This window comes from Paroedura picta, chromosome 9 (assembly GCF_049243985.1).
Source record: "Paroedura picta isolate Pp20150507F chromosome 9, Ppicta_v3.0, whole genome shotgun sequence".
Taxonomy (NCBI): domain Eukaryota; kingdom Metazoa; phylum Chordata; class Lepidosauria; order Squamata; family Gekkonidae; genus Paroedura; species Paroedura picta.
Genome location: NC_135377.1, coordinates 70,534,634 through 70,548,865, shown reverse-complemented (window position 1 = coordinate 70,548,865; position 14,232 = coordinate 70,534,634). Strand labels below are relative to the sequence as shown.

Genomic DNA, 14,232 nt, shown 5'->3' with positions numbered 1-14,232 from the left:
GGACGCCTGTTTAGCTCTGGAGTGGGCCGAAGCAGCGGGGCACCGTTCGAGTCCGGGAGCTTCGGTTCTGGGTCTGGCCTAAGTCTCTGGGGAAGAGTGGCCGCCCACGACAGCTGTGTCGGTCCTCAGGGGGCCAACCTTTGTTCGGCAGCTGCAGAAACGAGCAAGGGTCCAGCAGCGGCTGAAAGACAGACAAAACCTATGGCAGAACCGGGTTCGAGTCCAGGGGGCAAGCACACATACTCCGGATCGGAAGGAGTGGGCGTGCACACGAAAGCGGAGTCGCGCAGTTCAACTTCCAGGTGCTAAATGGACTCACGCGTTGTTCAAGGTTCGGTTTGGACTCCAAGCCTCCGATGTGGGGAAGGCCGAGAGTTCTCGGATCCTAAATGGATCTGCGTCTTGAATGTATTACTTTTACTGGGCTCCTCTACCGCCCTTCGCTTGGGCGCGGGGCGGTTTGCATCACGACCATCATCATCAGATTAATCTGACAAAATGAGAGAATACAGCGAGGTTGTAAAGGATGACGATGAATTCCAATCAATTGGCCTCGGGATCGCAACGAAGGAGGCTGCAGGAGACGGAGGGGGCGGGCCGGGCCCGGCAAGGAAAGGAAAGGAAAGGCGGGGAGGGTTAAACGTGGTGTCCTAAAGAGAGTTGCTCCACTCCAAGCCCGTTCAGGCCAATGGGCATAGATTGGCGCAAGTCTGCATGGGATCGCGCGTTGTAAAAAGTGTGCCCATCCGCAGCCTTTCGGTTGACCCGGGCGCGCTGTCCTTGGGCTGCCAACAAAGCAGAGAGTCCCTCCCCCCCCTCCGCCGCCGCCCTGCGTGGGAGGGGACCGAAATCCGGCCCCTTTCTCTGATTGATGCCAGTCGGCAGAGGCTGCCCCCGTGGCTGCAGGGAAGGACGTGGCGGTGCCAATGCGGACCCGCAGAGACGCGCTGCTGGGAGCAAGCCTCCGCCGATAGATCCGGTTTAGGGGGACGCGCTGCCTCCCGAGTTATCCCAATTTTGGGTAGGGATGCAATTTCCGGGCTGGATTTTTAACGCCGGCGTCGGGGCCAAGATCTGTGCACGTTTCCTCTTTTTTCTATTCAGAGAGAGAGAGAGAGCAGGACAGAATTTAAAAAGGGAGGCGAAAAGCCCAAGAGAGACGAAAGGCCGCGGTCCCCCAGCCCCTTAAGCCGGAGCAGCGCCTGCCTTTGGGAGCCGAGCCTTCGGGTTCCGCTTTTCCGGCTCCGCTTTGGGCAACGGAGCCTCGATCCCTCCCACCCCCCACCTTAGGGGAGGTTCCTCTTCAAAAACGAAACGCGAAGACTGGAGAGGCGCCTTTGTCCTATAGGCTTTATTGGAAAACGAAACCCCGCCCGCACCCCCCTTGTACACGACAAGGCCTTTCCCTTCCCCTTTCCTTTTTTTTTTTGGCCAAACCGACAAACGTTATACATAAGTGCAAATTATTATACTCTCCGGTTTAAAGAAGCGATAGTGAGTGCGGATACACGAGGGTTTATTTAACACGGTTATTTCGAAACGCGGTGCTATAAACAAGATTGTTGCTGCTGCTGCTGTTGTTGTTGTTGTTTTGAAAAAGACGAGACGAACAAATTGCGTCCCGAACGTGGCATCATCGCTGCAGGGCTGCAAAACCAATTTTCTTTTCTTTTTCTTAAAAAAAAGCAAAAACAAAACCCAAAACGACGGCGCAAAATCCGGCCATTTCCTTGGGAGCTACGCAACGTCACACGACCCCCTGCGCCACAATCCCAAACAGCGCTGGGAAATAATACTGCGGGTGGGCGCTGAGCTCCGCAGAAGGCAGCGCGGCATAGTGGGGGGGGCATAGTGGGGGGGGGAACCACAGCAGCCATGGGGGGGGCAAGGGGGACACACTCTCTCTCTCTCACTCTCTCTCTCTCTCTCTCGGAGAGACCTGGGTCCCTTCCTGCTCTAGACAAAAGAAATAATTTAGGTGTCTTTGCGACCCACCCTATGCGACCCCTTTCTGTCCTGCCCTTCGGACAGGAAGCCCCGTTTCGATCCAGGGGGGCTTGTGGGGGGGGTCACAGACTCCGATCTCTTAAACTCAGGCTGATGGCCTCGGGAGCTCTTCGCTTTCTCTGGGTCGGGGGCTCCTGGTCCAAAGGGAGGGGGTTATACTTTAACTGCAGGGGCCTATTCGGCGAAGGGTCGCCCGACGTTGTGCGCTAACATCGGATAATGCGCTTTCAAGGTCCTCCTGCGGCGAGAAGATCTGCTCCGAAAGTGCCTCGAAAGTGCATTAGCCGATCGGCGCGTTCTGCGCAGGCGCGCCTCTGCCTTGGCATCTCCAAGATCAGCCGAGTTCTTTCCAAGGTAGCAGCTCGCCGGTGCATGCGCACTTCGCCAGAGACCTGGGAAAGCATCAATGCACAGGGAAGCTTCGACACGGAATTAAGCTGGGCTCGTCTTCTAGGTGCCATGTGGACTCCGACGGGGTTCTGCTGCTTCAGCCCCGCACTGCCGCCCCCCCTGGATGTATATACCTGCTGCATTCAGTTTTTCCTTTCCTGCCCAGTCAATAAGGCAACCAGTAAAGACCAGGCACGCCCGGGTGGACCCCCACCCCCCAGGACCCTTCCCCAGCCACCCAATGCGATTCTCTCGGCCTCTGTCGCTGGGTCCCTCCGGGTACCGCGAACGAAACCCCGGGGTACTGGGCTGGGGGTCTGTCGGTTGGAGGCTCAGTTTTCAGGGAGGAACCTCGCCAGTCCCCTGCCCAGGGGCCGCTGGCTGCATCCCTCGCTGGGGAGCGAGTCCCGTCGCCCCCGAGGGCTCGGCGGCAGACTCCGACAGGGCTGCGCGGCGGCTGGATCTCCCCGCTGCTTCCTTCGGGTCGCCCGAGAGTCCCGGAAGCCCTGCAGCCGCTTCGCGCTGTGTCCGACGCTCCCCGGTCCATCACAGTCAGCGTCGCCTGGCTCAGGCCGGCAGCGACTCTCTCCTGGGCGGGCTGCCGGTCAGTCCTACCTGATCCTACCGGAGCAGGCGACGCCGGGCTCGGCCCAGGGGCCAGGCGGAGGCGCTCACATGACGCACGGCTTGATGTCCTGGCAGACGCTCTGGTGGTGCGAGGGGTGGTAGTAGGAGCCGCCGGCCGACGGGTGGAAGGACGAGAGGCCGTTGAAGTTGAAGACGAACTCCTTCCTGTCGCACCCGGGCGGCGGGTGATGCTGGTAGCGAGGCAGCCCCACTGCGGAAGGAAAAAAGGGGCGAGAAAGGGTCAAGAGAGGCGCTCGGCCAGCCCCCCCCCCTCCCGCCGCCGCCAGCGCAATGTCCCAGCCCTTTTCCAGCCGGGAATCCGGCGCGGATGGGATGCCCGGCCGATCCCACCCACCCAGGGGCTGCCAACCGCAGCGGGAGCCCAGGAGGGACTTTGGCTCAAGGCCGGGAAGGCTGCGATCCTGATCGCTCTCCGAAGGCAGGGGCCGCTGGGCCGCCATCCGGCCCGAAGGCTTCATGTCCCGGCCCGGCCGGTCCCCCCATCTCCAAGGCCGCTCCCCACAGCCCGGGCCCTTCTTAGTGGGGGGGGGATGGGCTTTGGACACAGCGGGTCAAAGTTGGAGGGTGGGGGGGCACCTTGGAGACCAACCAAGTTTGCATCTGAGTAGAGGCTTCTCTGGGCAGGCGCCCAAACGCCCGCAGCCCTTTCGCCTGGGCTTCCAGTGTGCTTCTGCAGCTGGGTTTCCCTACGCGGATACAGGAGCATCTTCTTCGTGAGGGCCTCGCCCAAGGTGTGCCGACTAACCTGTCTCCCCCAGTCCCGGGACTCAAGCGCGGTCCAGCCAGCTGAAAGGGGACCTTGGGGGACCGTTTCCAGCCGGAGCGCCTGGCGCTTCGGAAGCGGCAGAGCTCGCCTGGCTGAACCCGCGGGGATCATGCCCGGGACCACTGTTGCCGCGTGATTCCCTTCATCCAGGGGTAGTCAAACTGCGGCCCTCCAGATGTCCATGGACTACAAATCCCAGGAGCCCCTGCCAGCGCTGGCAGGGGCTCTTGGGATTTGTAATCTATGGGCATCTGGAGGGCCGCAGTTTGACTACCCCTGCCTTAATCAGTTGTGATCAAATTAAAACAAAGAACGGGCCAGAGCTGCTGGGTCCTCTCCTGCTGGGCCAGGATGCTGGCGCGCCTGGGCAGATATACCCGGCGATCGCAAGGCGGGGATTCCGGGCCCCTTGGACAATGCACTTCCCATGCACTTCGGGAGTGTATTGGCCTGTTTTGCGCACGGAAATCCTGCTGGAAAAGCCCGCTGAAAAAGCACGATGCGGCGGGTGCGGCGACTGGGAAAGATAGCCCCGTTCAAAGCGGCCCGGCCTCAGGGCACCCGTCCCTTGACAAGAGTGTCGAGTCCGGCAGACTTAGACAGGACCTGACAGCCCGCGTGACCTATGGCTAAAGTCTCAGACCCAGGTTCGAATCTCCACCGGTGCCAGGGAAGTGGGCTTGGTGACCTAACCCACATCGCAGGATTGTTGTGGGGGCAAAAGGGAAGGGAGGAGAAGGATGTGCAGCCGATTCGGGGCCTCCATTGGGGTGAGGGGCCGGCTATAAGGTGAATCGACGGTGTTGCAATCAGGGGCGTTGTTAGGGGGTCGCTCTTTCGGCAGGGCAGTTCCTTTTCTGAGAGAGCCAAAAGGGATTTGGATTTGGACTCCAGCCCCTTGCAGGAAGAACGTAGCCTTCCTGCTCCCCCCCTCCCGAGGCCGACCCCCTAGATCCAGCTTCAGGGATGTTCCCGTCCACCACCCACCCCCACCCCCATGCCGGATGAGGTGTTTTGATGTCCAGGCGAAGGAAACGCCGCCCCCCAGGACTCCGGGGCGCTTCCTGGCCGGCAGACGCACAGCCGCGGCCGCCTTCGCCAGAGGTGCCCGTCCCTCCAAAGAGAAGCGCTTCCCTCCCTTGGGGACGGACGCGGAAGACGTCGGACGCGACGGCTTCCCCTCCGCCCAACCGCCTCCTGGTCCCTGCCGGGCCTGGTTTCCGCCGGGAAAGACGCGACCCAAAGGGACCCAAAGTCTCTGCCCGATAGCCAAGGAAGGCTGGGCCAGACCCGAAAGCACCGTCGGGGAGGGGGAGCTAATATGTGAACGGCTTTCCAGTCCGAAAAACTGGCCCTGTTTGCATTCACACGACGCAGAGGCTCAGCAGCCCCCGGACTTTTGCACCCTGCTTGGCGTCGTTTGGACGCTCCACGGGTGCAAAAGGAGCTTCCATCCGCATAAGAATCGCGCCTGATGTAAAAAAAAACAAACCCGGGCCGGAATCGGAAAGGCTGGAGTCAAGCGCCCATTCTGCACCCCTTGGATCAGGCCCTTTCAAGGCCCTTTAGAAATAGATCGTCCTGCCAAGGCTCCTTCAAGCGCATGTTGCAGGATGCACTTTCAAAATAGGCTTCCCTGTTCCGCACAGGAAAACCCAGCTGCAAAAGCACATTAAAAGTGCTTTATCCAAGGTGTGCAGAATGGCTTGCCACGATTTCTGCCCCTCCGGAAGAGGCGCTTGTGCGGCCTGCGGATGTGCACGGATAGTAACGCATTCCCACGAGTTCTGCCTTTGCCTTCCAAAGTGTTTTTGCTACAGGGTTTTCCTGCCTGGAACAGAGAAACCTACTTCGAAAGTGCATTGAAAGTGCATGATCCAGCTTGTGCTCAATGGGATGCAAAAAGCTAAATGAAACACCGCTATGCCTGTATCCCAAACCGTAGAAGACTGCTCGGGTTTTTTGCCCCTCCCCGCCATGGGGGGGGGGGAGCTTCCATCCAGTGCAAGATGGCCGAAGGCTGAGGCCCTGGAAGTGCGAGGAGAGACAACCGAGAGGGCGACCCTAAAGCCGGCACTTGGAAAGGGCAAGGGGGCCACGAACTGAAGACATCGTCCCCCAATTCGGTCTCGTCGAATGGGCTTCCCAAATATTCACCCACCAGCTTGGGTTGCCCCGCTGTGGGCCGCGCCGCGTTCTCCTTGACGCACGGGAGGCGCGGCAGCGGGCCCGGGAAGATTCCCGAAGTCACGCCTAGATGGAGGAGGCTTTTGTGGGAGATCCACACGACCATCGCCCTTCGCGGTCCCGGAGGTGGTTAGGCAGGGCAGAGGCGGCGACGCAGAGAGAAGAAACCGTCTCCCGCTCAGCCCTGCCCGGGCTTCATGCCGCAAGAGTAGACCTGAGCTTCAATTCTTACCCCCCCCCCCCAAAGAAACGGAAGCACTATATTACCTTCCCGCCAGCCCCAGCTGCCGCCGCCCTCTTTATTAATGCTGGGTCGCCCCCCCTCCCCACTTTCTCCTCTCCTGTCCCTTTGCCCCCCCCCCCCCAGCGCTGTCTGGCTCCCTGGTGATCAAAAGTGCGATGGTTCCGCAGCATTTGACACGCCTGGAATGCTCGTCGTGAAATCGGCCTGCTTTTAGGGCAATCCGGATTCCATTCGCTCGGCCCGCTTTACGAGCGTGCGAACCGGCCTGTCCCTTCCGCATCCGCTCCCCCCTCTCTAAGCCCGCCGGGCTGTTGCATCTCGCTTGGCCTTTCATAGCTTAGGGAGGGGGGGGGGAAGGGTAATGTGACCAGATTGTCCCACTTTGGGAGGGACATCTGGGGGTCCCTAGCAAATTGTACCTATATTGAAATTTAAAATATATATATTACAATACTATTTTTGCGTTCTATGAAACTTTTTGTTGCTCCATATAGACCAAATTTTTCATCAAGACCCGCCCTCCCCCCCCCCCCCCCCGTCAATGATGTCCCGCTTTACCAATGTTAAAATCTGGTCACCTTAGGGAAGGGGAGGGGAACAGAAGAGAGTCCGGAAGAGCTCCTGCTTAAGTCCTGCAAAGCGGCGCACGGTTTGGCGGGGCTTACCAGCATCCATAGGAAATGGCGGCTATTTCGCCTCGGGAGCAAGAGGCGGTGGGCAGGGGGGCACTTTCACAGGTGCTAATTAAGGCCGTTTCCAGCGACCTCTTGTAAGTGGATGTGGCCGTTTCTCACGATAAAGTCCCCTTGCAAAGCAAATTGAAAGTGCATTACTTAGAACAGGGGTAGTCAAACTGCGGCCCTCCAGATGTCCATGGACTACAATTCCCATGAGCCCCTGCCAGCGAAGGCTGGCAGGGGCTCATGGGAATTGTAATCCATGGACATCTGGAGGGCCGCAGTTTGACTACCCCTGACTTAGAAGGAAAAGGAGAAGCGCTGGATTTTATACCCTGCTTTTCGCTACCCAAAGGAGTCTCAAGACAGCTCGCAAACTCCTTTCTCTTCCTCGCCCCACAACAGAAATCCTGAGAGGGGTGGGGGCTGAGAGAGCTTGGAGAGGTCTGCGAGTGATCCGAGGCCACCCAGCTGGCTGCATGTGGAAGGCTCTCCGGATTCGAGGTTGCTACTCAACCCCCCTGAGCCAGGCTGGTTCTCCCTGAGGGTGGAAGGGCCTTCTGCCTAGCCAGGAACTGAACAGGGCAGTCGCCAGCTGACAGTGTCTCTCCCTAGAGCTGAGGCCCCACTTCTCTCCCCTCTGTAATCTAGAAGCAGTCCACAACATCTCCTCCTGCAATCTGATGCTCCCAACGCCAACCCTGTGAGGTAGGTTAGGCCCAGGGTCGGCCAGCAAGCTTCCCTCCAAAGCTCCTTGAAACCAGTGGCTTACTGAGATTCTAGCAGGCAATCCCCTGCAAGCCCTTTTAACCAGGATTCTGTACACCCCTCCTGGCTCCTTAAAAGCTCCTGAGCCCCCGAGGAGTGGGGTGGCCATGGGGGGCTGCGATCCCCAGCCCTGGAGCTGACCGAATCAACATGCTTAGCCTCCCGAGTCCCTTGGCTCGGTTCTTTCCACGAGGATCCCTTCCCCAACCGCAGGATACTGTGCTGCCCGGAGCTACGGCTGAGGTTTGTCCCTCGGGTCCTCTTGAGCTCCGGATGAGGTTTCGGAAAGCGGCCCTTGCCTGTCATCACTGGGGCGGCCTCTAGGGTTTCCAGGTGGTCACGAATGGCCTCCACCACCGAGGCCCAGGCGGCTCTGAGCACTCAGCTCCAGCGGCCGGGGAAGCGAAGAAAGCTTTCCTGGGAGTCAGGCCCCGTGAATAAAAGGGGATGCCTTTCAGGTGGGTTTCCCATTTCACCTCGAGCAGCCCCGAGGGTTGGTGGGGTCTTTAAAACGTCCTGAGCGCCAGCCTAAACTCCTCGGTGACCCCAAAAGACTGTGGGTCCTTCTGCACCCCTGATTGGATGATGCCCTTCCAGTGCCCTTTCACCCGGCTTGAAGCCCATCAAAAGGAAGGGTGTGGAGCAAGGGTAGTCAAACTGCAGCCCTCCAGATGTCCATGGACTACAATTCCCATGAGCCCCTGCCAGCATTTGCTGGCAGGGGCTCATGGGAATTATAGTCCATGGACATCTGGAGGGCCGCAGTTTGACTACCAATGAGATAAGGAGATGGCAATTGGACTACCCCTGAGATATGGAGATGTGTTCGCTGGCAAGGGTTCATGGGAATTGTAGTCCATGGACATCTGGAGGGCCACAGTTTGACTACTCCTGAGATAAGGAGATTGCAATTTGACTACCCCTGAGATATGGAGATGGCGTTTGCTGGCAGGGGCTCATGGGAATTGTAGTCCATGGACATCTAGAGGGCCGCAGTTCGACTACCCCTGCTATCTGGGCACTTTCACACATGCTAAATAATGCCTTTTCTTTCAGTCCACTTCAGCCGACTGTTTGCAAGCGCATCTGGCCATTTTCACAGGGCAAAATCCCCGAGAGCCTGATGGGAGCCCGCCTAAGCCCTTTGGGTTTAACCCCGCCGGCCCTTTCTCACTTCCACACCGGCTGCACCCCGAATGAATGAAGGAAGGCCCAGGCAGATAGGTGTAGATAGAAGAAACACGGAGAGAGAAGCCTCTGTCTGCAGATAGTCAAAGCTGCCGGAAGGCGAGTGAAAAACAACCCGGCTGCAGCAGAGAGAGGCGGTTCTTCTCCATGAATGCTCCGGACGCGAGGAGACCATTTTGCTCCTGCGAGGATCCAAGGCGGGAGCCGGTCCATCGTCCGGCAGTATTTCGTAGGGGGGAACTGGACTGGGACAAGGGCAGTGAGGAGGGGGTGGGGGGGAGGGGTGGCATTTACTTCGGAGGCTTTTCATTTCCCACCCATGACTTCGGAGTAGAAGCTCCGCCTCGGGCCCAGCGCGAAACCAACTTCCCATCCCCGTCCTGACCTCACCTTCCCTGGGGAAGTTAAAAGGTCAGCGGGGCTGAATTGCTTTTAGATTTGAATCAAGAGGCGTCCAAGAAAACCTTGACGTCTGAAACCTCCTTACCTCTCCAAGTCTTGCTTTTTTGGGGGTGTGGGAGGTCGGTTTCACTTTAATAATAATAATAATAATAATAATAATAATAATAATAATAATAATAATAATAATAATAATAATAATAATAATAATAATAATAATAATAATAATAATAATAGTGCTAGTTGACCCTCACGGAGCCCATCCACCAAAGGGGCTTCTGAATTCTGAAGTCATGGGGGGGGGGAACTTTGGTTTTTAAATCCCAAGTTTAAAGGGGGGGGAGTCAGTGAAGGGCTCAGGGGATGATTGACAGCCGGCCGGCGACCAGAGAATCGCGGCCGCGGACAAGGTCGTCTGTATTTGTTACTTGTTGAAATTCCCATAAAATTGAACAAGACCCCTCTCTCATCTGGGTTAAGTCAAGCTCCAACCCCCTTCGGTGTGGTCCCGGCCAGACTGTCTTTGTTTAGTTAACCTCCGAGACCCGCGTTTAAAAGGGCTATTTGGAAAATTCCCCTCCTAAGAGCCCAACATCTTTTACCCATTTGGGAACCTTATTTGCTCCCCTTCTGTCTCTTCCACCCGGATTTCTTAAGGCCCTTAAAAAAAAAAGGCCACATACTAGTCGGGGAGCAATTTCTTCTTCTCTTGCATTAAAACAGCCTCCCTTGGGCAAAGCCAAATGCGATAGAATCCCCGCCCCTGCATCCCTTGTCGATATATAGATATAGAAGATAGAACCATGTCGATATATAGATAGAACCAAGTGTGAGTCCAGTTAGTACTTTGAAGACTAACAAAGTTTCATTCAGTTGATTCAACGCCTTGAATAAAACCTAATTCGTCTTCCAGGCGCCCTTGGACTCCCAAGGCTTCAGAGCCCCACGGCTTTTCAAGCTGGGCCTGGGCTTTCGTGCCCCTGAGCCTTTCATCCGCTCCCGGAATCCAACTGGGGGGGGGGGTCTTAGAGGTCCCCCTGGGCTCACGCTCTCTTCTGTGCCTTCAGACCAGCCCGCCTTTGGACCTCGGGAAGGGAGTCATTTTTACCGACCCGGCTGGGATTTTGTTGTATCCTTTCCTCCCCGCCTCCCCCGGCCAGGCCTGAGAAAAGAAGGCAACGGACAGGCCAGCCAAGCTTAAGGGGTGTTTGGGGCTTTGAAAGGCCACGATCCAGTCGCATTTGCCTCCGTGGAAGTGGTTAGAGCTGGTGCCCCCCGCTTCCCCCGTTGGAAGCAGAGAGGTGTAAAGGCTGAACCCAGCCTTTGGTTTAGGAGCCCCCCCCCCCCCCAGTCTCAGGAGCTGATCAACGAGGGAGCGGAGGTCGAAAAAGACACCGACCCACTCAGCTGCGGGATCTGAGCCCCGTGTTGACTCGCAAGTAAGCCCCGTAGCGGTCGACTTTTCCGGAGGGGGGGGGGGGGTGTTTCTCGCCGGATTTATGGCCAACCCGGATTTGAACGCGCTCTGGCTCTGGGATGCCGGGCCCCGGCCCTAACCATCGCTAGGGCTTCTGCGGTCTTGCTAAGAAAAGAACCGGGAAAGAGACTAAAGCGGCCGGAGCCCTCTGAGCAGAGCTACCCCCCCCCCCCTCTCCCGCTCCCTAAGGCCGTGGTCTTCGAAGTGGACTGAGACCGGCGTCGCTCCGTTTCGGAGGGCGCTGCCTACAAAGGGAACGCTGAGCCGCCGGTTCCTCGGCGCCGCTGACCCCGCGTTCGCCTGGACGGCCGACCTGGTTCCAATAAGGCTGTCCCGGGGTGGCCTGGGGCGAGATTCGCCTCCTCCCTCCTCGGCCTGGTTTTAAATACCTATCTCCCCGCCCCGGTCGCCGCTCCCTGCTCCATAGGGCTCTGCCCTCCCCCCCCTCGAAGCGGCTTTTGTTTGCTCACGTCGAGGCGGTTGTTTTCAGAGAAAAACACAGCGCAGGCCCGGCCTCAGGGCGGCTTAGCTGGCCCCCGACTCGTGGCTTCCCTCCCCCTGCCCGCCAGAAGCCCTGGGAGGATCCGGCTGCTGCTCCCACTCGCTCCCGGGAGTCGCCTGCGGTGGTCTGTCGCTACGGGGGCGGGGTGGGGGGGCTGCCTGTTTCAAGGAGCGCGACTGGCCGATGACCCCTCCCTTCCAAACCCCGGTCCTCTTCAGGTCCTTGGCCTTTACTTCCGAGCAGGGAACCGAGGATCCTAGCCGGGGCCTTCCCCCCTAGGCGTCCGCTCGGCGGCCAAAGTTGGGCCCGGCACAAACCGAACCGGCTCTTCTTCTCCCTCGCCGCTCCAGCCCCTTTAGCCCAGCGTCCCGACTCTCCCCGACACTGCGCGCGGATTGGGACCTCGCTCTTTGCGCTTCCCATGAGAATGAGAGGAGAGGCCTGGCTAGGAGGGGACTGCGCTTACAGGCCCCCCCCAGTCAAAGGACTGGGGGACACGGGCGCTCTGAGAGCGGGACTCCGTTAAACCGGATTAGGAGGACCCCCAATACCGCCCCTGTCGGTCTCCGTCTGTCTGTCTGTCCTTTGCTGCCAAGTCGCAAGCGACCTCTGGGGACCCCCGCGGGCGTTCCGAGGCCAAGCGCCTGCTTGCCGCGGCCTGTCCTTGCCTAGCGGTCTCCCGGAGGCCTCCCGTCCAAAAGCCGCCGGCCAAGGCTGACCCTGCTTCGCTTGCGGAACTCGGGCTGGAGGGGGCTCCCCGGGTCAGCGCCACTTTCCCCGCGAGGGTCTCGGGGCCAGCCACTTTCCCGGAAACGGCCCCGACCCGCCATTCTGTCCCCCCAGGGCTGGGGCCGCCGGGGTCATGCGGGGACTGGAGGGGCCGACCTCCCCGGCCAGATGCAGGGCTTGCGATTGGGGGGGGGGGCTTAATGTATTCCCGACCAGAGCATGACCAACGCCTCCCTTTGCTGCCCCCCGAGCGCCCAGGACGTCCCAGGGACTCTCGTTCCCCAGATGCCCACGTAGCACCCCCCTCCCCGCCCCATAGTTAGGTTAGGGCAGGGCTAGTCAAACTGCGGCCCTCCAGATGTCCATGGACTACAATTCCCATGAGCTGGCAGGGACTCATGGGAATTGTAGTCCATGGACATTTGGAGGGCCGCAGTTTGACCACCCCTGGGTTAGGGTCTCCGGCCTTGGAGGCGGGAGCCAGACAGAGGGCCGCGTCTGCCTAAGGGAGGCGGCTGAACGAGTGGAGAGACCGCACTTTCAGGGTGCTTTTGCAGCGGGCTTTTCCTGCTACTTTTCTCAAACGCCTGGCAAGTGTGCGGAAGCCTTTGGGGACAATGCACTTAGGAGCCACCCGAGGGGGGAACTGGTCAGGCCAATGGATCGGGATGGAATTTGAAAACAGAAATTATCTGGGATACACCAGGGAGCGGGAATCATGCTGGGGGGTGGGGGGAGAGTAAAGTACCTGCGAGGTCTTCCCGGCCGTTTTGGTGCAGGTAGCTCTGGTCCAGCGAGTAGGAGGCCACGCCGGCGTGGAGGGCGGCGGCGGGGGTGGCGGAGGGGGCGGGCGGCGGCGGCGGCAGGCCCTGCTGCTTGAGATAGGGCGAGGCGGCCGAGGAGGCCCAGTGTCCGGCGGGGCTGGCGTAGGGCGAGTGGCACTCGAGGGCGCCGGCCAGGGCGGGCGAGGAGGGCACGGGGCTGCTGCGGCTGCTGTCCGGGCCGTAGTCCGCGCAGCCGGCAGCGGCGGCGGGAACGGGGCAGCTGGCCATGTAGGGGGAGCCCGGGCTGGGTGACAGGTGCGGGACGTGGTGGGCCTCGTAGGCGCCGGCGGGCATCACGTCGAGGGCGCCGTAGCCGTTGGGGTGGCAGCCCAGCGGGGCGGCGGGGGGGCGCCTGGAAGTCGAAGCCCTGCGGCAGGAAGCCCAGCCCGTTCATCACGCGGTACATGGCCGGCTTGAGCGCCTGGCATTTCCGTCGGAAGCCCCGCGGGCGCCGTCGGAAGGAGCCCTCCTCGAACATGAACTCGCTGGCCGGGTCGATGGTCCAGTAGTGGCCCTTGCCCGGGCGGCCCAGGCCCTTGGGCAGCTTGACGAAGCACTCGTTGAGCGAGAGGTTGTGCCGCACCGAGTTCTTCCAGCCCTGGTAGGCGCCGCGGAAGAAGGGGAAGCGCGCCTGCAGGAACTGGTAGATCTCGCTCAGCGTCAGCCGCTTGGCCGGCGAGCTCTGGATGGCCATCACGATCAGCGCGATGTAGGAGTAGGGCGGCTTCTCCGGGCGCCGCAAGCCCGAGCTGGCCTTCTTGCCTTTCGACGGCGCCGCCGCCGCTGCCGTCGACGCGCCGCCGCTGCCGCTGTTGCTCGACGACGACTCCAGGGCGGGCGGCGGCGGCGGCTGGCTCATCAAGGCCGGGCTGCGAGGCACCGCGGCCCCGACCTCGGAGCTCATGGAGCCTGCTCCTCCTGGGCCGCCTCCTCAGCGATCTGCCAGCGGCGCCCGGAGCATCCCGCCCTCCTGCCTGCCCGCCCTGCGCAAGCCTCTCTCTCGCCCACCCCTTCGCACCAGCGCGGCGCCCCTTCCCTCCCTTCCTCCCTCCCTCCCACTGTCCGCGCCTCCGGCTCTCCTCAGCTCCCCGCCTCCGCTCCCTCCGCTGCCCCCCACCTGGGGGCCATCCCCCTAGCCTTTAAAGTAGAGGAAACCCGCCCCACCCTCGCCGCCTTGGGCGTAAAGGCTGCGCAGCCAAACAGAACCCGCGGGCTCCTATCAGGACCTTCAAGCTGTCGCCGGCCGGAGCAACTCCCCCCCTCCCCTCCCCTCCCTTCCCCTCCCCCTAAACCTCCTTCTCGGAGACGCTGTCCAAGGGGGAGGGGGAGGAGGGAGAGGAGGGGAGGGGGAGGGGGGAGGCCGGGAGCCCCGCCCTCCAGCTGGCCCGCGTCCACCCCGCCTCCAAGTCCGCAGGGCTGCCCGTCT

The 14,232-nt window shown here is 60.4% G+C and overlaps 1 protein-coding gene across 1 annotated transcript; it reads right to left on the bottom strand.

Annotated features, from left to right (window-relative positions):
• Positions 1–1,367: 1,367 nt before the first annotated feature.
• On the bottom strand, positions 1,368–13,809 carry FOXF2 (forkhead box F2). Its single transcript, XM_077353295.1, is given in 3 exon segments — positions 1,368–3,235; positions 12,731–13,154; positions 13,156–13,809. Coding segments are annotated over 3 exon segments (1,146 nt in total). The 5' UTR covers positions 13,711–13,809; the 3' UTR covers positions 1,368–3,068.
• Positions 13,810–14,232: the final 423 nt, after the last annotated feature.